The 26,771-nt window shown below is 38.5% G+C and overlaps 1 protein-coding gene across 1 annotated transcript in view; it reads left to right on the top strand.

The window, feature by feature from the left end:
- Nucleotides 1-332: 332 nt before the first annotated feature.
- LOC112283732 (uncharacterized) overlaps nt 333-26,771 on the top strand; it is a 56,574-nt gene continuing 30,135 nt past the window's right edge. Inside the window, exon 1 of the mRNA XM_024522796.2 lies at nt 333-646. Coding sequence (XP_024378564.2) covers nt 333-646 — 314 coding nt within the window. The remainder of the gene's footprint in view (nt 647-26,771) is intronic.

The raw sequence follows: 26,771 nt of genomic DNA, 5'->3' as shown, positions 1-26,771 counted from the left end.
ATTTTATTGTAAGTCTAAAATTTAAAAGGCCATATTTAATAATGCATATGTATATATATATATATATATATATTCATGTTTTAATGTTCAAACTTAGAAAGGTCATTCAATGCCATGCCCAGCTAAGCCACACAAAAGTACAAGAGTCATCTATGCAAGTAATAAGGGCATCAGCATCACCCTCCTGCTTAGGGCTACACTGTAAATAAATACTTTGAAAAGAATTGTTTGAAGCAAGAGTGATGGTTGAAAAGTGGGGATTGAGAGGCAGCATCTGAACAAAATTCAGCGCCCATGACTGTGAATGCGGATCAGTGCGGGCCCAATAGGAAATGGCTTCTGAGTTCCCAACCTGCCCGGCCTCCAACCTACCTGCCCCTCCCTGGTTCCCCTACGTTCCCTCCCTCCGTTCCCTGAACTCCTATCAGCGGTCGAGAGTGCATCTGAGCGGCAGATGCAATCCGACGGCCCAAAATGGCGGACCTAGTCGATTGATTATAGAAATTTATGCGACACGTAGTGACGTGGCTGATCAATCGATCGATCGTCGCACGAAAGAGCTCTACCCGCCGCGCAACAACTCCGCCGCACCTCAACCCGGCATCGCCGTCTTGACTTGTTTTGCGGCACCAGCACGGCAGGTTCCGTAAGTTCTGAGGCGGCCTGTCTAGTCGATGCCTGGTGCCTTCTATTTGCAGGTACCATGTATATATATAACAATATAAAATGAGGGGGAGTTGGGAGTGGTGGTGGTTGTTGTTCTTCTATTATAATCCATCTTGCCACGATATTGTAACTGTGGTAGAATGTGTCACTCTTCATGTGATGCAAGTCTGATTTGGTTCCTTCCTCTTCCATGTTGATGCTGTTTTGAGTGGTGGGGATGGAGGGAGTTGGTGGTGGTCTGGCCAGTCCTCGTGTTGTTGTTGGCTGTCTGCAACATGGATTTGCGTCTGTTAATGCAAGATTTCATGTTAGTGTGGTATTTTTTATGGATTAATGGGATATGCTGTGGTGTTTTTAGTGATTTTGAAAAATGATGAATGATGTTTCATTTGTGGTTGTGATACATGGCTTTTTTCCAGAAATTTATGATAACAGATGTACTTGAAGATGTAAATTATCATCTATTTCTGAATGGTTTGCGTGGTATGATTAGATATTCAAATTGATTTTTTTTTTAAATTAATAAATAGAAAAGGAAAAACTACAATCATTAGGATTATAAACTAAAAACGCACAAAGTCATGTATAGCAAATCACTCGGAAAATTATATATCAATAGATTAATAAATTTTATATATATATATATATATATATATATATATAAGTTAAAGCCACAGCCCCTTGCCATCTCATGATTAGTTCCATCCATCTTGTTGAAAATCTTTAGAAAGTCACAAGAGTAATAGTAAGTCATACACACACACAAGAGTAGTAGTAAGTCATACACACAAGAGTAGTAGTAAGTCATACACACAAGAGAGTTTCTAAAGAGAGAGAGCTTCATACACACAAAAATCTATTCATCTAATTGTGTCTCATATACAAGAAGAGAAAAGAAGAGAGGATAAACAATACTTCTCTACTAGACTCTAAATACTTTAGCTATGGTAATTACTGTAGTCTATAATAAATATTATGGAGAGTGCCGGCTACATTTAATAATCTCAACACTCTTCCTTGCTCATCATAATATTTACATAATATAAAATTTGTATAGAATTATGATCTATACTTTTCTGTGATCTTGCAAGATCAAGAATTGTTGCCTCATTAAAACCTTATCTCAAAAAACCTTATTTTATTTAAGGACAAAACCATAGATGTAAGAAAAAGAGTACAACATCATTTTTTTTTTTAATTATTTAAAGAACTCATTATCTTTCTTATTCAAGAAAAGGAAGTCGCCGCATATCAATGCCATAAGTAAGTCGACAATGGTTGCTTAATGGGAGAGCTTTGGTGAAGAGATCAACAAGGTTATTTGTAGATTCAATTTTCTTAATTATAAGTGCTTGATTAGTAATCAAGTCATGAGTGTAACTAAAATACTTTGGAGCAATATGCTTTGTCCTATCGCCTTTAATGAAACCAACTTACATCTGTGCAATACAAGCACTATTATCTTCATGCAAGATAGTTAGAGAATCATCATATGAAAATCCACATGTTATTTGAATGAATTTATCAATTGATCGCAATCAAATACATTCTCGAGATGCTTCATGTAAGGCAATAATTTCTACATGGTTGGATGAAGTTACAGTTATTATTTGTTTCACTGATTTCCATGATATTGTAGCTCCATGTCTTAAAAATACATAGCCTATTTGAGATTTAGCTGTTGCAATATCAGATTTATATCCTGCATCATAATATCCAACTAATTTTGGATCTATGGATTTTGTGTAGTATAATCACAAGTCTTCAGTACCTTTTAAATAATGTAATAAATATTTGATGCCATTCCAATGTCGTAGTGTTGGACATGCACTATGTCTTGCAAGAATACTAATTGCAAATGCAATATCTAGTCTTATAGATGTAGCTAAATACAAAAGTACTCCAACTGCTACAAGGTATGGATATTGGTCTCTCAATATTTCTTCTTCCTCCTCGTATAGACGGTATGAATCATGACCATCATGACCAAGTCCAACCATTGGTGTGGACAATCAATAAGCATCAATCATATTAAATCTTCACAAGATTTGTCTAATATACGTTAGTTAGTAGAGAAAAATGCTACCATATGTTAGATGCATAATTTGAAGACCAATGCAAAAAGTTATTTTTTTTAGCATTTTCATCTCAAATTCATGTATAAGTAGGTTTGTAGCTATAACACATGTAGATGTAATGCCCACTAGGTTAAGGTCATCAACATATATAGTGATGATCACAAAACCAATTTTATCTCATTTGATAAACAAACAAGGGATTAGTGGATCACTTATAAAATTATTTGTAATTAAATAATCTCAAAGAAATTGATACCACATTCGTCCGAATTATTTTAAATCATACAAGACTTTATATAATTTAATACCATGATATTTTCTTGGAGCAAGTTGATTTGGAGTTCCTATTTCTAAGCCAGGTGGAACTTTCATATAAATATTTGCATCAAGAGAACCATATAGATATGTAGTTACCACATCCATCAGATGTATCTCAAGGGTGGCATAAATTGCCATTCCAATAATATATCAAAATGTAATTGAATCCAAGATTGAAAAATATGTAGATTCATAATCAATACCAAATAATTGAGTAAATCCTTGAGCAATAAGACGAGCTTTATAGTGGATTATTTGACCTTGAGCATCTTGCTTGCATTTTAATACCATCTTATATCCCACAGGGTGAGATATAAGAGTGTCTATAATTAAACCAAAGACTTTCCTCTTACGCAAAGAGGCATACTTCTCCTCAATAGCAGTTTTCTATTTTGACCAATCTGAACGATGCATCGCCTCTTTGATGGTTTGAGGTTTAAGATTGTCTTCCTTGTAAGAAAGGGCTTCTATAATCATATATGCAAATGATTCATCTACTATAATAGATGGTTTGTCCCAAATATTATCTGTAGCACAATACAAAATAGATAATTCTTTACTCAACTTGTTCTTATTCTTTCCAATTCCAAGATTATTTTTCATAGGAATTGAAGGTATAGTATGTATGGATATATCATCATATATTGGTAGTCTTACAAGATAAGTGGCAATTTCTTGAGAAATAATATCAAGATTAATTAATTTTATAGCTTTCTTCTTATATGGTTGCTTATCTGGTCCACGAATTCTTTTAGTTGTTGTTATTATAACTTGAGGTATTGTAGTCAATGGCACTCCAATTTGAGCAGGTGCATTTTGAGCCTCATTAATAGGAACTCTTGTAATTCTAGGTGCATCTTTGAAGCCATTAGGTGTTTCATCCATGATCCATTTTAAATAAAAAATCTTAGCAACTTCAGTTTTTACCAAGGATGTCCTAGAATCGGGATTCATTATAAACATTTTTGGTGCTTCAAATATGAATATTTTTTTTTCTTTATTGATTTGATACTCCTCCTTGAAGAGATTGGAATATAGTTTCTTTAAAAATGACAATTTTACAAACATGCACATAATAATGTGCCAGTTGATGGATCAAAAATACGAATAATGCTTGGTGAATCAAAACCAACATATATGCCTTCTTGTCAATGAGCTCCAATGGTACACCATTGAGGTTTTGGTACTAGAATCTAAGCACAGCAACCAAATACTCCTAAGTGAGATATCTTTGGAACACGACCCAAAATGAGCTCATGTGGTGAAACAATTTCAAGAGAAGAAGGATGGAGGGATATTAATGCTGGAACCTGTAAAACTGCATGACCTCACATAGATGCAGGTAGATTTGCATGAAGGAAGAGTGGCAGGGTAATGAGTTGTATATGCTTTACAAATGACTCTGTAAGTCCATTTTGAGCATGTTCATATGGAACACAATATGTCAATTCGATTCTTGTTGCAGTACAATAGTCTTCAAAAGACTTTAATGTAAATTCTTTTGTATTATCCATACGCAATGTTTTTATAGGATAATCAGGAAAATATGTCTAAAAGCAAATAAGCATAGGTATAAGATTGGCAAACACTATATTTCGAGTTGATAATAATGAAACATGTGATTGTTTACCTGATGCATCAACAAGGACCAAAAAATAATGAAATGGTCTTGATATTGGATTAATAGGACCACAAATATTACCATACAATCTTTCAAGCATTGGTGGTAATTCTTGTGGAAGTTTCTAAATTAAAGGCCGAGTAATCATTTTACCTTGCACGCATGTACAACATAATTCCATAGAGTCTACATCTGCAGGCTTTAAATTGTGCCCACTTATACATGGAATAATCTTTCTAAATAATGTGGATCTTGGATGTCCCAATCATCCATACCAAAGAGAAACACGACTCTCTGAGATAAATGATGCAAAATTAAATATAATAGGAGGCCGAATCACAATTCGGTATAAACCATTTTCTGTAGCAAAAGCTTTTTCAACAACTTTATGATTCTTCGCAAGAACCAAAATCTCTTTTCTATTTAAAGTAGCGGTTGAGAGGTGATAACCATTAATATACACATCTCGGTAGCTGATCAAATTCCAAGGTGATGAGGGTACAAACATCGCATATTTACATTTTATAATGGAACCCATAGGTAATTTTACCATCGATGTGCCCTCTTGGAAACAAAACGCATTTGCTCCAGCCATGGTCATCATATTTTTAGTTTGCCAAGTTGAAGATTTTTCAATAAAAAATCGTCTATCTCGCAAGATAGTATGTGTTGTTGCAAAATCAATGAGTGCATCATTTGATTCATCATTAGAAGTTCTATCATTCATATAAGCCTCTAAGTCATCAATACCAATTGAATCCATGGACGCATCCATTATATGAACTTCACGAGCTTCAGCTCGTAATTTCTTATTTTTTTGGAATATTTTAATAAAATATTTTGAAGTACGACATGCATGTGCTAAATGTCCAATCATTCTACACTTATGGCAAGAACACATCTCTAATTTTTGTTTTCTACTATAATTAATAGTAGAACATTTATTCTTTCCATATGGGTAGAAATGGTCTTGACTATGACTACCATGATACTTATGAGCACGTTTCCCATATTTATATAAATTCTTCTTAGACTTTGAAATATTAAGTGCATGAGATTATGGAACTGTAGTTCTAACAGGACGAGCTTCCGTATTGCACAAGAGTAGCTCATTTTGCTTCTCTGCAAGAAGTAGATAGGACATGACATCAGAATGACTTTGAAATTTCATGTTCCTGTATTATTGTGCAAGCACAGAAGATACATGAGGAAATGTAGAGAGTGTTTTATCAATCATTTCTTCTTCAGAAATGCTTTGTCCACATAATTGTAATTGTGAGATAATACTATACATTTCACTATTGAAAGCATTTAAATTTGGAAAATCCAAAACACGTAAATGTGTCCAATTATGATGTGCATGTGGAAGAAAAATGGTCATTTGATGATCAAACCTAGATTTAAGATTCTTCCAAAGTTTTGCAAGATCTTCCATTTCTAAATATTGATGTTATAATACAAGTACAAGATGACGACGAAGGAGAAGAAGTGCTTTCCAACGAATAGCAAGAGATGTAGAAATACTTGTTATAGAAGATTCTTTAAATATAATGGTATCCAAGAGTTGTTCTGTAAATAAATTTATTTTTGCCATTTTTACCCATAATAGATAATTATTTCCATCCACAATCAATGGATGAAAATAAAAGAGCTTGAAAATGTTGGGATGCATAGGTAATAGGTGGAACCATAGTAGAAGTAGTTGAAGATGTTGAAGCACTCATTATAAATAAATCTGTAAAGAAAATACAAGATCAAGTAGAAAAGTTGAGTAAAACGTACTTTAAAATATAAAGTCAAATAAAATGATAAATTTGAAATTGAAAAAATAAAAATATATAATTTTGTTTTTTTTTTTTTTTTTTTTTAAAGAGATTATAGATTAAGGTAGCTGAACAGCAATAAGATGGTGCAGCAAGCAACGGTAGGGCAGCAGAGTGGCAGCGGTAGGTAGTGGCAGACAACAGCGATGGATGGTGACAGTGTCGTGTTATAACACGTCTATATGATGAAAATATAAATAAAAAAGATTTATTAATATTTAGTCACCTTGGGTGTTAGAAGCAGCGGCCAATTCCAGTGCAAATATTGAGAGGCCAGGTTCAGTCACCCCGTTACAGTCAGCCGGGGCATACTCACCAATAACAAAATGCTCCATTCGATTCCACTAACAAGAGTCATCAGGAAAGGAAAGGACCAATTCAACGTTGGATGAGCCTGGTTTGGAGAGCCAACTGGATCCAATTTCAGAAGACATCTAATCTAGGTCCTATTATGGGGCTCTTATCTAGTATGAGACTTGACTTGGTCAGGTAACTCAATGTGGTCTAATTACAGGGCTTCGATTCCGTTTCAGGCTGTTCCGATCTTTGTGCCGTTCTGGCAACGTCTTTTCTGAAAAAGGATCTTTTAAAGGCAAAAATGGGAGGAAGAAAGCGGGAGGGTCGGCGGTTCCAATTCGAGGAGTCCAAGGCGAAAGAATAGGATCTTCTCAGGGAAAAAGAGGAGGGTAGGTTAAGAAATGGTTTTTTCTTCGAGAATCAGGGTTTTTAGGTCAGAGAACTAGTTTCATGCTTTCAGAAAAAAAGACGGAGAATTGGGGGTTTTTTTTTATATAGGATTTTGGAGAGACTGAGAAAGGGAGTTGCTGAAAGTTAGTGTTATATTGGTGAACTGGATTTTCTGTAAGAAAGGGAAGGCTAGTACTCTTGATTGTTGATGGAATGGGAGATACTTCTGTGGTTGAAATCCAGAGTTGTCTAGAAGGTTGATTTTGCTGAATGCATACATGGTTGTGCTAATATGACTGTACGGATAGAGGATATCTACCAATAGTTTAAAGAGGTATTGGGAGTTGGTAAATTGGGAGTTATTTAGGGTTTCTATGATAACTAGGGACCTACCGACAGGGATAAGAAGAATATCGATGAGTGGCCAAGGGACATTGGTGCGAATTATAGCATAGCCTCACAATCTGTAAGCGAGATTGAACTGGAACTTCTTGAGCATTCAAAAGGGCTTGTAGAGACACTAGCGATAGATGTTTCACAACAAGTCGGAAGGACAGATTGAGGATCACAGCTTGCCGAAGTTCACGGTCTAAGATTAAGGTAATTAATGATAAAGATAAAATATAAAATATAAAATAAATAAAATAAAATAAAAATAACAAAAGAAATGGAAGTTATATAGGGTCTCTAGGCGTTTTATATTGGAATTAAGCTTTTACATTACAATCTAATATAGATTGTATTTGGGTAGTCAAGAACCCGATAGACTGCTTGAGTACTAGTGAAACACCATACTACCTCCTATAGCGAGATGCCCGACGCATTCTCAAGCAAGATAGCACGTAATACGATATAAGTGGTGAACTCGACGTGAAAGCTTGAGGTGGAAGGTATTGGATTTCGTTTGATTTTATTTTTATTTCTATGGAAAACAAAAATAAAAATTTTGAAGGATCTTTGGGAGGAGTTTCTGGTGGGGGTTCTTCTAAAGGACAAGGTATGCATATGGATTTGTCTATTGCTAGTATATTTCAAGCCTTCTCATTATCAATGTAGCAACAGCAAAGCAATGATCGAAAAGAAGCTTTGGCAACCAAAGCATTGCAAGCAATGGTCAATAAAATTGATCAATTTGATGGAAGGAATATTTCAAGGTATTTAAGATGTTATGTTCGTGAAATGGAATTAAATCGGGTTTTTGAGAAGAAAATGGTTGAATTATTTGGACTTGCCACGATACCGGAGATAAGAGACTATATTACATCGATTACGGATTGTTATGGAAATTCATAGGAGGTTTTTTCACATGCATTGAAAGACGAATATTTCTTGGAAGATACTGATCTCGTTACTAAGAAGCTGTTTCTGGAATGGATTGAATGGCCTAATAAGAATTTGCAAACAACAGAGCTACTAAGGAAATTTGAGAGGCAGTACTCTCAATTATCGAAGGTAGAAAAATTGACATTGGAGCTGAACAAAGTTGATCTATTTCTTCAAGCTGCTGATGGAGAATTGTAAGAGAAATTAGAACCCCTTCTTGAAGACAAAGAAGAAGATGAAGGATTGACAATAAAGTGAAAGAACATTGAAGATGCGGTGGGATTGCTTGCAAAAAGAGAAAGGAGGAAAGATAGGAGCAATATTCCAAAAACAGTACAAGCACCCAAAGCTCCAGTACGTACAACACCACCAACAATGCCTACAGTTCAACCTTCGACATCCTTATTAAAGAAAGCAGATATGGAGATGGAAGAAATTATACAAGAAATGTGAGATCTTCAAATGAAATTAGCAAGACTTGAAGAGAATACTTCTACAAACAATTTGAAGAATGTTTCAAAACAAGGATTTGTACAAAGATGCATTTGGTGTGATGACGCTTCACACACTAGGAAAGATTGCAATGAATTTAATAATATGATACGGCAAGGAATTATTTGCTGGAAAGATGGAAAGATAGCATTAAAAGATAGGGAGGATCTTCTTCAAACCAATTTTGGCAAGGGAGAAATGAGAGCATTGATTCAAGATTACTTAAAAGAGTATGAAACAGCAGCACAAGAAAGTACAAGTTATGGTGCTAGAGTAGATGATGAAATTGGTGGAAGTACGAAAACTAGTGAGTTTTGAGCTTCTGCCATTTCTACAATGCAAGAAGGAAAATTACCTCGAGAAGCGTTATTGAGGACTGCAGCTACAATACGAGGTGCAACAGGTTGAAAGGATCCTGTTGAATCTCTTTTAGTTCATGCATATATTGCTAAGAGCCAACATGAAGCTTTGATGGAAGAAAAGAGACGAGGAAATTTTGATGATACGAGAGAAGGAAATTCTTCTAAGAGGCAAACTTGAAGAGACAAGGCTCGGGAGGCAGCTTCACAAGAATTACCTATAAAGGATATCTCAGCATCATTGGAAGAAAAAATAAGGAAAACAAAAGATAAGGGCAAGTCAATTGCTTATAAGCTACTTTCTGACATTGAAGCGGCAACAAATTTGAAAGGAGTATTGGAAGCACGTATATTAAACGCTAAGGTAGAATTCACATTGAAAGAAGTTTTGGGAATTGCAAAGAAAGAGTTTCATGATGTTATCATTGACAACATTAAGCGAAAGAGGTAATTAATGGGTGAAACTGGAATGAGTCATGCTATTGATGCAAGAATATATAAAGATGAAGAAGAGGTTGATATTGGTTACAAGCAACCAACAAATGAAAAGAATGGGTATAATCAACGAGTACATTTCAAAGATTATAGTGATAAGGAAATAGAAACTTTGAGTCATTATACTCGAAAGCATTGGGCAAAAGCAACTACTGAGGTATTGGTGAAAGTAGGAGATATAGAAGAACTAATAGTTGCTTTAGTCGACCATGGTTTTGAAATAAATCTTATGTCTAAAGACCTTTACAAGAAGCAAAAATGGCCAATTGATATGGAACATGGATGGGTAATACGAGCAGCTAATAACACATGGAGCGAATTATATGGAGCTTGTCCAGTTGTCAAAATTTGGATTAGGGATGTTGCGATGGAGCAACATTTCTTTGTTCAAGATACAACGTCTTATCCGTTGATTTTAGGACAACCTTATATTACGGCAACACGGATGGAAACAAAAGTACTTGACAATGGTTCTGCTTATGGAAGGGTACATATGATTGTCATTTTACTTACTCTAATTAATCTAATCAATGTAAATCTATATAGGAGAATTCGAACACAAGGAAAGAATATCGCATGAGCTTACACGTTAGGGTCACATAATTAACTGTATTCCGTACTACTTAAAACACCCAAGAAACACTACAATGCTTTCCACTTCCTAATAATACTCCGCCATCACTGATAACAACAACGTGTAATCCCACACTATCCTAAATAACATGACATAATTATACTATAATCCAAACTCTGGAGTTCTTCACCATTAACTGCCTTTACATTACAGTGTTTCACACAAACACAGATTCATTCTCTCTATTGAACTACAATCAGATTTCAGCATTCAATCTTTCTTCTTCTCATTTAATAACAATCATACTTCCATTCCATAATTCACTTTCACAATATTCAGAAACTCTTAATCTTCTTATTCAAAGAAAATAACAAACAAAAGAAAAGAGGTAGCACCAAGCTTACTCCGGCTCACACTATCACAGTTTGGCCCTTACTTCCTCTCTCCCATCCTCCTTATGCTACCACGAGATACCAACTGCTACATCTCTAATGAAAACTGCTTTTCCTAACTATTCATCTATTTTACCTACTGAACTACCTTTTCAACAGTCATCTATCCCTGTTTACACTATAAACTAAGTATCTACAATTCAGCAAATAACTACTTATTCTACATAGCCCCACTCCCATCTGTGCGCGTCCTCGCAAACATAGAACCAATACATAACTAAAAAAAACTTCTCCAAAATTTCTATTTATTTGATACACCCAATTGATCAATTACTACATTATCTGTTATTGGTTCCACTGATTCTGGCTCTAGTGGTACGTCTTCATCCTCTTCCAATATTTCAAGCGACTCCTTTTTCAACTGGGCTGAAAGATCTTCATTTTATTCTCCCAATTGGCGGACCTGAGCTTCCAGTTTCAGGATCTGGGCATCGCGAAGTTCCAACTGATGTTGTTGCGGACTCATCCCTTCTGGGACATCTTCAATCGACACTTGAGATTGGCTCCTCACAGTTAACTCTTCCGTCAGTTTTGATACCTCATTTCATAAAACTTCAATTTCAGACCTCATTTTCCCTATTTTACATCTCAATTGATCACACAATAACGCTTTCTCTGTCGCCAATAACTCTGTCTTGTCCACTTCCGCTTGCAACTGGCATTTGAACTTCTCCCGTTCCAAATCCCATGACTTTCTATTCTGAATCAATTTGTCCCATTGTCCTTCCACAATCCGTGAAATCTGTTCTTATTCTTTTGTCCAAGCCTCATATTGGAGAACCAATTTCTGCTCCAGGACCAACTTGGCTTCTTCAATTTCTTGAATCCTCAGTTCTTGCTCCCTAATTTTTTAATTTTGATCCGATATCTTTTTTTTACTGTCCTTCCAATCCCGTTTACTTTTGTCTTCTACATCCAATGCTCGTACCATATAATGTATTTACGAAATGTGCCTCAATACGGCATTTTTAAGAGATACTCCTTCAGATAATCGACCTTCTAGAAACACCAACTGGTTGATATTTATCAATAATGGGACTTGATTCTCCTCTTCCACCGCAACACAACTTGGAACCCGTCTCACTTCGATAACCGAAGCTACCCCTTGAACCATTGTACGACTTGATTCTCCAATTTCATATATTACATCTGCTGTATTGTGATTCTGTGCCAACAAATTTCGTTCTCTCTGCAAAGGTGCTGACACTGGTATAGGATTTTCCTCTTCTGACGGTGGTTGACGCAATGTGTGCACGATGACAATATACACATAATTTGAACAAAGCAAGGATGTGAACTTTCCCAATTTGAACTTGGCTCCTATCTCCGCATGAATATGAGTAGCTACGTAAGCCGCCCAGTTAAACACCATCCCTTCAAACGCCCCTACTGTTGCATACAATAATCGTTTTGACACATAAGTGGGGTGTCGGTACAATCCTAACCGCCTCAGCACAAACCGCAACCATTCCACATATTCAGGTGTAATCGCTTCCTGAGTCCGCCATCCTTGGCTCCTTTCAAAGGATGACATTCCTCCCTTGAAATATCTACCTGGGCTGAAATCGCTTGACTCATCAGTCCCTACTGCCATCTCTCCAATGGGAAGAAACAACACCTTTTCCAGGATTGTTTCATGAATCCCAATAATTTGCCCTTGAACGACACTCGATCCATCCTCGGGGTCGTAATTCTTAATGTATTCCTCCACTAATGACACATTGATTGATGGTAAACGCTCTGAATGGTGCAAAAATTGGAACAGCTTCGCAGTCCAAAAATTCCTTATTTTTCTCTGCGTCCAACAGATTTCTAACTTCATCGGCTCCATATTGGTAACGATTATCACAGACGGTGGTTTTGCTACGCGTTTAGCTCTCACATTCTGGCCACTTTCATCTTTGTCTATAGCTCTCTTGGTACTTTCAATCGCCATGACTCAAACGCTTACAGGTCCTAACCGTCAATGCGACTCTCCAGTATGCCCGAAACACTAAAATGAAACACAAATAAGCAACGATAGAATATAACACCACAGAATAACCCTTAATAGGAGCCCCACTCCTATTCTATTACTTAGTGATGAGAACGACAACATGGTACCCATACTGTCTATTTCTCACTTCCTTCGTATCTGACACAATAGTGATTACTAAATATCCTTGCAGCCGCTTCTATGCCTTATACCATAATTAGGTCCCTCCTAAGTCCATTCGAAGTCTCCTCCCCTCAAATGAAATAAAACCCATCCCTGGTTTTAGATATTATATAACCGTAAATGATTCCCATTAATGCGGGTATTGAAATGATGGCCCGTGAAATCCTCCAATTGAATAGACTCATTGGAAAATCCTTCAATTACGCGATATGGCCCATGCCAGTGAACTTGAAATTTTCCCGAAAAATGATTGAATCGGCTGTCATACAGCAATACCAAACCATTGGATATAAAACACTTCGGCCGCAGTTTACTATCATAGTAACTCTTCCTCCATTTTTGAGTGGCTTCCATGTGGAATAGAGCAACAGCCCGTATTTCATCCAATTCCTCTAATTTCATCAATCAAGTATATCATACCCAACGCCTCTCGTTCAGTAGTAGTATAGTTACGTTCGGCAGCCACCAATTATCGACTGGCATAATATATGGGATGATCTAATCCCTTATCATCCTTCTGGCTTAACACCGAGCCAATAGCAGCATTGGATGCATCAACATACACATGAAATGGCTTTGTCCAACAAGGAGCCACCAATATTGGTGCAGAGACTAATTTTGACTTTAAGACCTCAAAGGCTACGGTACACTCCTTGGTCAAGAGAGGACTAGTACCATCGGATGGAGGTTTCTTCAGTAAGTTCGTTAAAGGTTGACAAATAACTGCAAACAAACTTGTAAATCATCGATAATAACTGACATGACCAACGAACCCTCGAACACTAGAGACTGTCTCCGGTCTGGGCAAGTTCATGATATGCTGCACTTTGTCAGGATCCGTAGCAATACCACGACTGGAAACAATATGGCCAAATAATTTTCTGGACGGAACACCAAATTGGTACTTCTTCGAATTCAACGATATCCCAAATTTGGCACACTGAGCCAAACATTTGACTAAACAATGAAGATGATCTTGTTTGGTACTGAATGTACAAAAGTCATCTAAAAAGATCTCCATAAACATCCGGAGATAGTCTTGAAAAGCTTGAGTCATCACGCGTTGGAACGTGGCTGGGACGTTACATAACCCAAAAGGCATCACGCGATAAGCAAATGTGCCCCAATCCGTAGTAAAGGTTGTCTTGAGCTGGTCTTCTTTTGCAATTTGAACTTGATTATACCCGGAGAAACCATCGAGAAATGAATAGCATTCGTGATCGGCGACGGCGTCCAATATACTATCCGTGAATGGTAACGGAAAGTAATCTTTCTTGGTGGCTGTATTAAGTTTCTAGAAATCTTGACAAATTCGGATTTTTCCATTCTTTTTCGGTACCATCACAATTAGAGAAACCCACTCACTATTCGGTACTGGGTAAATGAAACCCATCGCAAGAAGCTTGTCCAATTCTTCCTTCACCATAAGGGAATATTTAGGATTAAGGCGATATTGCCTCTGGCGTACTGGTTTAGCATTTTCTTCCAATATGATACGATGTTCATAGACATCAGTGGGGATACCTTGTAGATCATCATAAGTCCAAGCAAAAGCGGATTTATGATGTAAGAAAAAGTCTGTCTAATAGGTCAACTCTTGTTCCTTAATACCTTCGTAGACCTTAATTAGCCGAGGTTTGGCCGTGGTCGCTAAGTTAATAGTTTGACATATAGGTTCAGCAACAATACTCTGTTTCAATTCCCGCAGTGATTTAAAGTTACTCGATATGTCCGACATATGCGAAGTAATGAATCTCGTCTCGAGGGCACTAACATGGTACACATCCTACGGAGGTTTCCACTCAATATTAACATAAGCAGAGTTTTCCGAATCTTTCGCGTATATCAAGTACTCCCCCGGACCTCCACATTGGTATACTACCTCAGGGTACTGTGCTGCCTCCACATTGGCCTCCGTACTCGGTACTTCTGTGTCATCCTCGGAGCTAAGCTCTTCATCCAACGTCAATTCAGATACTGGCAACTGAGACTCCCCGTGATAGCGTACTGGGTACATTTGTAACACCATTTTATCTACGCCATTACCAATTGTCAAAGTACCCCGACCCCAATCGTTCTTGGCCTTTGCTTGATACAGCTAAGGTCGTCCCAATAAAATAGGGTATGATAAAGTCGAACGTTGTAAGCGAAAGACAATGTAGTCAATTTCATATGCAATACCTGCAATTATAGTTTGAACACTCCGTAAAATACCCATTGGCTTAACTCGGCTATGATCTGCCATCCGTAATACCAATGTCGTGGGGACTAATTGTTCCAGATCTAAAGCATCCATTGTATCAGCGTTCATTAAATTGACGTTGGAACCTCCATCTACTTGGACGCTATCGTATTACATGCTTTCCTGCTCGAGAACGCGCCGGGCGTCTGGCTGTAGAAGGTAGTATGGAGATTCGCCGATAGTCAAGCAGTCTATCAGTTTTTGACTGCTGGAATATAAACGACTGCAACAATGTATCGTAAATCTATACGGGTGCTCTTCGACTGCTTGTCGAAGTCCTTTTTGCCCCAGCCGGTAGGTCTCTTGACGTTACAGAGAACCTCGAACAACCCAAACTGTTAACCTTCAATACTGCTTTGTACTTACGATCTCGTATCCACTGACTGTCTTGTTAGATTAACCCAGTAAATTTCATTCACTCCGCATACTCAATCCTATAGACACCCTTTTAATCCTTCAATCACAGACGTAACTCGATTTCACAAAACAGTCAAGAGTATTCAAAACCACTTCATTTAAAAATCTCGATTCACCATTACAACACTGACTTCAGCAGCGATTGCCTCAGTCTTCCCCAAAACTCTACGAAGAAGAAAAATCCAAATCCTATGTCTTTCCTTCCCCGACCCGAAGCATGAAGCTCCTCTCTCTAATTCCCTTGATCTTCAAAAACCTCCCATCCAAAATAAAAACCCACACCACTCCAAAACTATATCCCCCCTAACCTTATCCTCTGAATTTCTTCAATCTTCCGTCTTAGATCCGGAATTGGCTCCCACCTCAAGCTTGGATCCGAAATTGGCTCTCGCCGTCAAACTTTCTCCTCCGTTTTTACCTTTAAGAAATCCATTTACCGAAAACAACGTTCCCTGAAACGGCACAGAGAACAGGACAGCCTGAAACAGAATCGAACCCCGTAATCGGGACCACATTGAGTCGCCCGACCAATTCAGGTCCTATATTGGGAGAGATGCCCGTAGTAACCTGGATGTTCCCGTAATTGGGTCAAATTGGTCCTCGCGTCAGATTGGCTAAGACCCGTAGTAAGACCTGGATTTCCCGTAACTAGACTGCATTGGGTTGCCCCACCAATACAGGTCTCATATTGGGTAAGAGGACCCGGATTAGATTCTCGAAATTGGATCCAATTGGCTCCTCGAATCCGTCGTGTGAATTGGTCCTTCTCTTCCTGCTGACTCCCGTTATTGGAATCGAATGGGACATTCCAGTATGCCCCGGCTGACTGTAACGGAGTCACTGAACCTGACCACTCAGTATTTGTACTGGAGTTGGTCGATGCTCCCAATATTCGAGGTAACTGAATATTAATAAAATTCCCCTTTCTTTTTATTTTCACTGTATACTCGTGTTACAACACGACATCCACCCCCTCTGAACCTGTGCATCCTCCGGTATGCACCAATTTACCCAATTGCTGTTTGATTCAGAATATATCCCCTACGTCTTTGTCCAGTTTGTCTTCGTCACCTTCATTATCCATATCACTTTCATCTTCTTGCTGCGGAATCTCTGTACCTTCATTAAGGTCTTCCATATTCATCTCTGCGTGTCTTCGTTTAAATATTTTTACTCTCTTCCTTGCAATTGGTATTTTCAATTTTGTACCATCTAACTCCCGTAATGAGTAAGTCGCATTATCATGAACAGTTGTTACAACATATGGTCCAAACCAACGTTTTGAAAATTTCCGCAAAGTACTATGTTGATTATCCAGACTATTGTCATAAACAAGTATCCAGTCACCTTCCTCGATTGCTTTTGGTCTCAATCGATGTTGCTTATCGAATCGCGCCTTGTTTTGTAACCTTGCTCTTTTTAACCTTTCCAATGCTATCTGGACATCTTCCGTTCTTTGCTCCAATTGTCGAATCCTAATGGCTAGAAGTTCTTCTCTTGTCAATCCATCTTCCCATGGTAGCATACTCCAAGTAAGTACCTTTTCTTCAATCGGCATAATTGGTTTTTGACCTGTCATAAGTTCTACTAGCATATATCCTGTCACCGAACTATGTGTTGTTCGATCAGCCCATAATGCAAATGACAAAAGCCGTGGCCACTCTTTAACTTTCCCATTACAAGCTTTAACCAATGCTTTCACAATCGGCGGGTGACCGCGTTCGCTTTTCGCATTCCCTTCCGGATTATAAGCAGTAGTCAGTGATAGTTTAACTCCACATTTTTCAAAGAACTTACGAGCTTCTTGTGCATTTAATTCTCCACGATCTGCAGTGATTTTTCCTACGCACCCGTAACGGCAAATGACATCTTCAAGCAAAAACCTACAAATCCCCTCTGTAGATTTTGTCCTCAATGCTCTTCCTTCTACTTGATTTGATAAATCTTCACGAGCTAAAACCAAATATCTCATCTGCCATAATCCAACCAGCATAATAACCAAATCAACAACCCATTTAAAATGAATAGCCAGAGGATACGTAGGATGAAGACCATCTCGATGTCGGATATTAGAATACGATTGACAGATTTCACATGACTCTACAAATGAGAGCACATCTCGATACATATTTTTCCACCAATATCGTTCCTTGAGTTTAGCAAAAGTAGCCCAGATTCCTCTATGCCCTGTCCATAAACTATCATGAAACCCCTTTAATAATTTTAGTTTTTCTTTCCTTTTTCCTATCACTCGTTGTGGCATCCCAATTCCTTTCTTCGGTCTCTTCCATAAGAATCCATCTCGAAGTAAAAATCCATATGCTTTTTTTCTTATTTGTTTGAATTTTTCTGTAGACCAATTCCCCTACTTAGACAAGGTATTCAAATAATGACCAATATCCAATAATTCTCCTTCATAAGATTCTTCAAGAAATAGCTTGTCTTCTCTGTTGAGATTTGATATTGAATAGAATTTCAATCCGACATCATCAATGTCTTCAACCATTTCGTCCTCCCTCTCGTATCTTGCTCGAGATAGCATGTCTGCTACTAAATTGTCCTTTCCAGTGATATGCTTAAATTCTGGATTTAGTGACTTAATATAAGCAATCCATCTCAACATTGCAATATCTGGCATTGAACAGTTAATAATCATTCCAAGCAATGGCAAGCAATCTGTTTCAATTACTACTACTGCCCCAATCAAATAGTCCTTTTCAGCTTTCATAGCCGAAACGACTCCCCAAAGTTCTCTTTTGACTTGCGAATATGCACGCTGACGAATACTTAAAACTTTAGCCCCAAATCGAACTGCAAATCTACTCCCATTCGAATCATCTTGACCCACCGCCCATCCAATGGCAAATGGACTAGCGTCTACAGTAAGAATCACTGGTCTATTGCACTTATAATCAACCTTCCTCAATATTGGAGGTGACATCAATAATTTCTTCAATCTTTGCATTGCCTGAATATGCCTTTCTTCCCATTCAAATCGGTAACCCTTGCGTAACAATTCATATAATGGATCCGCTATGTGAGCAAAATGAGGGATCCAGATTCGATAAAATACACATGCACCCAAAAACCTGCGAACCTCTGTTAAAGAACCACAATCCTCTTTCATCCTTCCAATTGCATCAACTTTAGTCGGATCTGGTTTTCTTCCGTAAGATCCGCATAAATGTCCAACAATTACAACCTCTCGCACTCCAAATACGGACTTCATACCCGATAATGTAAGATGAACTTCTCCAAGCCGAGTTAAAATCTTTTCACAATCTTGTATATGATCAACAACATATCTGCGACACCCCCTCGTATCTAAAGTTTCATCCTTGTCTCCTTCTTTGCACCCTTTTATAGGAACATCATCCAGAAAAGGCATAGTCTTTTCCGGGATAAAATCTCTCAATACCTTATTCATCCCATTCATCATATGCGCAACTGAGTTGGTCGCGCCTTGAGGAAGAGTGCACATTCTAACCAACCCAAGCGGTGTCCTCATCGTTGTCATATCTCTACTTCCTTCGACAAGTTGAAATTGATCATAACCTGAATACAAATCACCCATTGAATAGATCGCCCTTCCAGCAAACGCCTCAGCAAATTCATCCACAATAGGTCCAATTCCTGCATTCCTGACAGTTACAGCATTCACCGGCTGCATATCTTGAATAAACCGCAATGACCCATTCTTCTTAGGTACCGTAAACCATCGACTAGCATACGGCGCAAATGAAGGTTTTAATATTTTCATCTTTATCTTTTCTTTCAACAGTTCCACCAATTTAGGTAAATGTGCCCTCGGTACTGGAATCGATCTTAGATTCCAAGGTACATGCGGTACAGTGAAGATAACCATAGGTGTTATAATATTTGGATCCACACACCCAATTTCATGAGATTCGAAGGCAAACGATCTACCTTGTTTAGCCAACATCTTTTTGAAGCAAGTAATTTCCTCCGGCAATAAAGAACCATCAGAACCAATCTTCAATTCTTCAAAAGTCTCTTCAGTAAACTGATGTCCAATACTCATTGGATCTCTTAAACTTGCTTCTTTTGATGCTTCTCCCATTTGTTCTTTAGAATCCTCTTGTAATGGTCCGGCAACAGGCTTTACCTTCTTATCTGCCGTTTTATATCTCGTCTCTACTGTGACTTCTGGTGCTTGAAAAGATTCAAGCATGGTATAAACCTCTCTCGAATGAATTTCAACAATCTTATCATTATCCCCTAACCCAATAGATGTAATCAATTCCAATGAATCTTCCAGCCCATTTTCTTCATAAACACCCAAAATCCTCTCATCATCTTACAATGTACCTATCTTGCGTAACTGTCCTTCAATATCATATAATCTTTTTCTTTCTTTTCTTTTAAAATCTTCAACTTTCTTATACATAATATTTCCATTTTCCAATATACCAATAAAACTCGCATCAAAGGCACCTTCATCTCGCGAGAGTACCTCCTCTTTTGTACCTCCATAATCTCGCTTTACAGTGGTACCTCTCTAAAATCCTTAAATCCTTCAACAATCTTTGGCAATGGTTTCTCCCTCAACCTATCTCGATTCCGTTCATGGTTAGGAGGTACTGTTAGAAATTGTACAGCTTTCCTCCCATCTTCGCTCCGTACCCTTGCATAAGCAGAACCATCGTCAAGTACCTTTGTTTCCATCCGTGTTGCCGTGATATAAGGTTGTCCTAAAATCAACGGATAAGACGTTGTATCTTGAACGAAGAAATGTTGCTCCGTCGCAACATCCCCAATCCGAATTTTGACATCTGGACAAGCTCCATATAATTCGCCTCGTGTGTTATTAGCTGCTCATATTGCCCATCCATGTTCCATATCAATTGGCCATTTTTGCTTCTTATAAAGATCTTTAGACATGAGATTTATTTCAGAACCATGGTCCACCATAGCAACTATTGGTTCTTCTATATCTCCTACCTTCACCAATACCTCAGTAGTTGCCCTTGCCCAATGCTTTCGAGTATAATGGCTCAAAGTTTCCATTTCCTTGTCACTAGAATCTTCAAAACGTACTCGCTGATTATACCCATTCTTTTCATTTATTGGTTGCTTGTAACCAATATCAACCTCTTCTTCATCTCTACATATTCTTGCGTCAATAGCATGACTCATTCCAGTTTCGCTCATTAATTGCCTCTTTCGCTTAATGCTGTCAATGATAACATCATGAAACTCCTTCTTTGCAATTCCCAAGACTTCTTTCAATGTGAATTCCACCTTAGCGTTTAATATACGTTCTTCCAACACCCCTTTCAAATTTGTTGCTGCTTCAATGTCAGAAAGTAGCTTATAAGCAATTGATTTGCCCTTATCTTTTGTCTCCGTTGTTTTTTCTCCCAATGATGCTGAGGTATCCTTTACAGGCAATTCTTGTGAAGCTGCTTCCCGAGCCTTGTCTCCTCCAGTTTGCCTCTTAAAAGAATTTCCTTCTCTAGTATCATCAAAATTTCTTCGTCTTTTCTCTTCCATCAAAGCTTCATGTTGGCTCTTAGCAATATATGCATGAACTGAAAGAGACTCAACGGGATCCTCCCAACCTGTTCTTCCTCGTATTGTAGCTGCTGTTCTCAATAACACTTCTCGAGGTAATTTCTCTTCTTGCATTGTAGAAACGGCAGAAGCCCAAAACTCACTAGTTTCCGTACTTCCACCAATTTCATCATCTACTCTAGCACCATAACTTGCACTTTCTCGTGCTACTGTTTCATGCCCTTTTAAGTAATCTTGAACCAATGCTCTCATTCCTCCTTTGCCAAAATTGGTTTGAAGAAGATCCTCCCTATCTTTCAATGCTATCTTCCCATCTTTCCAGCAAATAATTCCCTGCCGTATCATATTATTAAATTCATTGCAATCTTTTCTAGTGTGTGAAGCATCATCACACCAAATGCATCTTTGTACATATCCTTGTTTTGAAACATTCTTCGAATTGTTTATAGAAGTATTCTCTTCAAGTCTTGCCAATTTGATTTGAAGATCTCGCATTCCTCGTATAATTTCTTCCATCCCCATATCTGCTTTCTTTGATAAGGATGTCGAAGGTTGAACTGTAGGCATTGTCGGTGGTGTAGTACATACTGGAGCTTTGGGTGCTTGTACTGGTTTCGGAATATTACTCCTATCCTTCCTCCTTTCTTTTTTTGTAAGCAACCCCACCGCATCTTCAACGTTCTTCCACTTCGTTGTCAATCCTTCATCTTCTTCTTTGTCTTCAAGAAGGGGTTCTAATTTCTCTTGCAATTCTCCATCAGCAGCTTGAAGAAATAGATCAACTTTGTTCGGTTCCAATGTCAATTTTTCTACCTTCGATAATTGAGAGTACTGCCTCTCAAATTCCCTTAGTAGCTCTGTTGCTTGCAAATTCTTATTGGGCCGTTCAATCCATCCCAGAAACAGCTTCTTAGTAACGCAATCAGCATCTTCCAAGAAATATTCGTCTTTCAATGCATGTGAAAAATCCTCCCATGAATTTCCACAACGATCCGTAATCGATGTAATGTGGTCCCTTATCTCCGGTATCGTGGCAAGTCCAAATAGTGCAACCATTTTCTTCTCAGAAACCCGATTTAATTCCATTTCACGAACATAACATCTTAAATACCTTGAAATATTCCTCCCATCAAATTGATCAATTTTATTGACCATTGCTTGCAATGCTTTGGTTGCCAAAGCTTCCTTTCGATCATTGCTTTGTTGTTGCTGCATTGACAATGAGAAGGCTTGAAACAAACTAGCAATAGACGGATCCATGTGCATACCTTGTCCTTTAGAAGACTCCCCACCAGAAATTTCTCCCAAAAATCCTTCAAAATTTTTATTTTCGTTTTCCATAAAAAATAAAGATAAAATCAACCGAAATCCAATACCTTCTACCTCAAGCTTTCACGTCGGGTTCACCACTTATGTCGTATTACGTGCTTTCCTGCTCGAGAACGCGCCGGGCGTCTGGCTGTAGAAGGTAGTATGGAGATTCGCCGATAGTCAAGCAGTCTATCAGTTTTTGACTGCTGGAATATAAACGACTGCAACAATGTATCGTAAATCTATACGGGTGCTCTTCGACTGCTTGTCGAAGTCTTTTTTGCCCCAGCCGGTAGGTCTCTTGACGTTACAGAGAACCCCGTACAACCCAAACTGTTAACCTTCAATACTGCTTTATACTTACGATCTCGTATCCACTGACTGTCTTGTTAGATTAACCCAGTAAATTTCATTTACTTCGCATACTCAATCCTATAGACACCCTTTTAATCCTTCAATCACAGACGTAACTCGATTTCACAAAACAGTCAAGAGTATTCAAAACCACTTCATTTAAAAATCCCGATTCACCATTACAACACTGACTTCAGCAGCGATTGCCTCAGTCTTCCCCAAAACTCTACGAAGAAGAAAAATCCAAATCCTATGTCTTTCCTTCCCCGACCCGAAGCATGAAGCTCCTCTCTCTAATTCCCTTGATCTTCAAAAACCTCCCATCCAAAATAAAAACCCACACCACTCCAAAACTATATCCCCCCTAACCTTATCCTCTGAATTTCTTCAATCTTCCGTCTTAGATCCGGAATTGGCTCCCACCTCAAGCTTGGATCCGAAATTGACTCTCACCTCAACTTGGATTCGAAATTGGCTCTCGCCGCCAAGCTTTCTCCTCCGTTTTTACCTTTAAGAAATCCATTTACCGAAAACAACGTTCCCTGAGACGGCACAGAGAACAGGACAGCCTGAAACAGAATCGAATCCCGTAATCGGGACCACATTGAGTCGCCCGACCAATTCAGGTCCTATATTGGGAAAGATGCCCGTAGTAACCTGGATGTTCCCGTAATTGGGTCAAATTGGTCCTCGCGTCAGATTGGCTAAGACCCGTAGTAAGACCTGGATTTCCCGTAACTAGACTGCATTGGGTTGCCCCACCAATACATGTCTCATATTGGGTAAGAGGACCCGGATTAGATTCTCGAAATTGGATCCAATTGGCTCCTCGAACCCATCGTGTGAATTGGTCCTTCTCTTCCTGCTGACTCCCGTTATTGGAATCGAACGGGGCATTCCAGTATGCCCCGGCTGACTGTAACGGAGTCACTGAACCTGACCACTCAGTATTTGTACTGGAGTTGGTCGATGCTTCCAATATTCGAGGTAACTGAATATTAATAAAATTCCCCTTTCTTTTTATTTTCACTATATACTCGTGTTACAACACGACAACGCCAGAGATCAAAACACCATCAATCGAAACATCAATGGTTGGTGCACCTAGATCAGGGTTCAAATTAACTTCACAAACTTCCATATTACGATGCCGATGTCTTGTTAGGGATGAATTCAAGGTGGAACGACACTCTGATGCGACTGCTAGAAGTTGCTTCATAGAAATTGAAGGCCGAATAGCATCCAAATCCTTTAAAATGTCATAGGGTTCCATATTTAGGATAATTCTCAATGCCCTCTTCCGTTTCATGGGTTTGAGTTTAACTCCGTGAGGTAAATTATTCTGCCGCCTTGGACTTGGAATTGGAATAGCAGCTTGAGTTTTCTTGGGACTACCTTTCCCAAGGGGATCTTTCAATGGGTATGATGCTTCTTGGAACTGCAGTGGGAATAGACCGGCTCGAGACGGAACTGAAGACTCCGTAATTGGGACCTCATTGGGCTTCACAATCAAATCAAGGCTCAAGACTTTTTCAGTGTCAGGACCTGAATGAGATGGATTCGTAATTGGGTGTGATTGGCCCTTCTCTTTTTGATGACTCCTAGTAAGAACGGTATGGACACATTCCACCCGATTTACTGGAGAGTCTTTAGGACCTCGATTTATCCCCTCCATTTTTCCTGGACTCTGGATGTGCTGATCCCGATTATTGAAATTGAATGGAGCATTACATTGCTGATACGTATGCCTTGACTACTTGCAATTCCCACAAACTGGCGCATAATCGTCACTGGCTCTTAGATTAGGACATTCATTGGCATAATGATCAATCTGTCTACAATGAAAACAATGCAATGGCCTTTTTGCACCCCCATCAGGCATATTGGATGTCTCCACCGATATATACCTACTAGGTTTGTTCCATGTAGGTTGAGAAAACGATCCTGGTTATTCTGGTTATACTTGGTTCAATGGCATCGATGGAGCATATGGCTGATACCCATGCTGTTTCTTACCATAGTTTTGAGGATTTGATACAAACCCCTGATTATAAGTGGAATTCTGAAAATGATTGACTGCTCGATTTTGTCGGTTATATCGATTTTCATGCCATCCACACGTATTTCCTGTTTGAACTTGATTGACATCCCATAGAGTTGGTGGAATCATGGTCGGATTATTGAATTGTTGTTGTCTTTGCAAATTCCAATAATTAGCGGTTAAGTGCTTGCCTCCACAAAATGTACATTTATCCAACACTTGTGAAGGTGATGGGCATTCCGTTACCAAATGACCGTGGCCCTGACAATTACTGCACCATACATTGGTCCTAGTATTGGTTGGCTTTTGCCTCTTCTCCTTATCTTTGGCCATATTAATGGCCATTTCTTCCATTTTCTTCGTCAAGTTCAATAACAAGGCTTCATTGGAATCTTTTGAAGTTAGTATTATTTGTTTTTCTGCCAAAGTTGAGTCTTGTGTTTGATATGGAAAATATGGAGCATATGTTGTTGTGACTTGCGGTCGTAAAGCTTCCAATGGGGTAACATTAATTGGCCCCTGAGTATTGGCACTTGAATGGACCACTGTTTCGATCATCTGTGGATAACTATCCACTGATCCGTTCAAAGCCGGATATTGATAATTGCTTTGAACTGGTATCATCGTGGCACTCGTAGTTAAAAACTGATCATAATGGCATTCCTCCCAAACCTTGGCTCTATCAAGGGATGCAGATACCGTAACTGGTTGAGCTTCTTTTACAAACATTTTTAGCTCTGGTGGGTGCAAACCATTTATTAATATAGATAATATAAATGCCTCCGGCATTTGGTGGTTCGGCCACTTACTAAGTATATCAGCCACTCAGCCATAGTACGATTCCATCGCCTCTCCTAGGATCATTTTGCTGTTCATTAACCTTCCTCGAAGATGGTCTTCAAAACCAATTGGTCGAAAATGGATCAAAAATGCATTCTTCAATGCTTCTCAGTTCAAAAATTGACCAACTGGTTGATGGTTATACCATTCAAACGCCGTATCCTTTAAGGTTGCTGGCAACTATCGTAACCAAATATCCTCGGTTCTTCCATTATTGGCGACACATGCTATCAAAAACTGCGAGAAATGTTGATCTGGATCCGCACCTGGAAAGCCCCTAAAGGTAGGTAATGGAGCCACGCTAGTTGTGCGATCACTCACAATACCCATTTGTACTGCTATGGGAACCGCTGGACCTCCCGTCGTCATTGAATTTGATAATGTGACACTTAATCGTTTGTTAATATAGTCTGCGTCTCTCCCAAATATATTTTCTAAACTTTCCACCCTGTTCAATTTGCTATTATTATCCTTGAACAAGTTTATTGGTTGAATAGGAGGTAAGAATGACAGATTTTGAAACACACTAAATTGGCCCTTATTGACTAATAATTTATACCACTCTATAGAACCAATTTGACGGAATCGATAGTTTTCGCTATTGGAAACGTACCCAATGGAGTACCCAACTCTTCTGTGATTCCCCCACTCTTAGTTAACGGTCTTAGAAGAAACCCTAGCCTATTGACCAAATTTTCTGCAAGTGCTCTTGATAATTTCTCTAACGATATATACTTCTAAAATATTAGATGTCGATTAGCTTCTGGGTATGCTCAAATATGACGACAAGCATGCAACCATGGCTTAATCCAACTTTGTCTATGATTCCTTTTTAACTTTCTTTGTTGCTCGTTTCGCAACCAATTTCTTGCTTGCGATCTCTCTATTCTTTCTCTTGACTGTCGTATTTTCTTTACTGTTAAGTTCTCATTCTTAATAACCATACTCTTTCATTATATTCTTCTGCGATTGCTACCTATTTTCC

The sequence above is a fragment of the Physcomitrium patens genome, chromosome 1, assembly GCF_059467195.1.
Source record: "Physcomitrium patens ecotype Gransden chromosome 1, ASM5946719v1, whole genome shotgun sequence".
Taxonomy (NCBI): domain Eukaryota; kingdom Viridiplantae; phylum Streptophyta; class Bryopsida; order Funariales; family Funariaceae; genus Physcomitrium; species Physcomitrium patens.
Note: the sequence above shows the minus strand (reverse complement) of the source record. Positions and strands in the feature narration are given on the sequence as shown.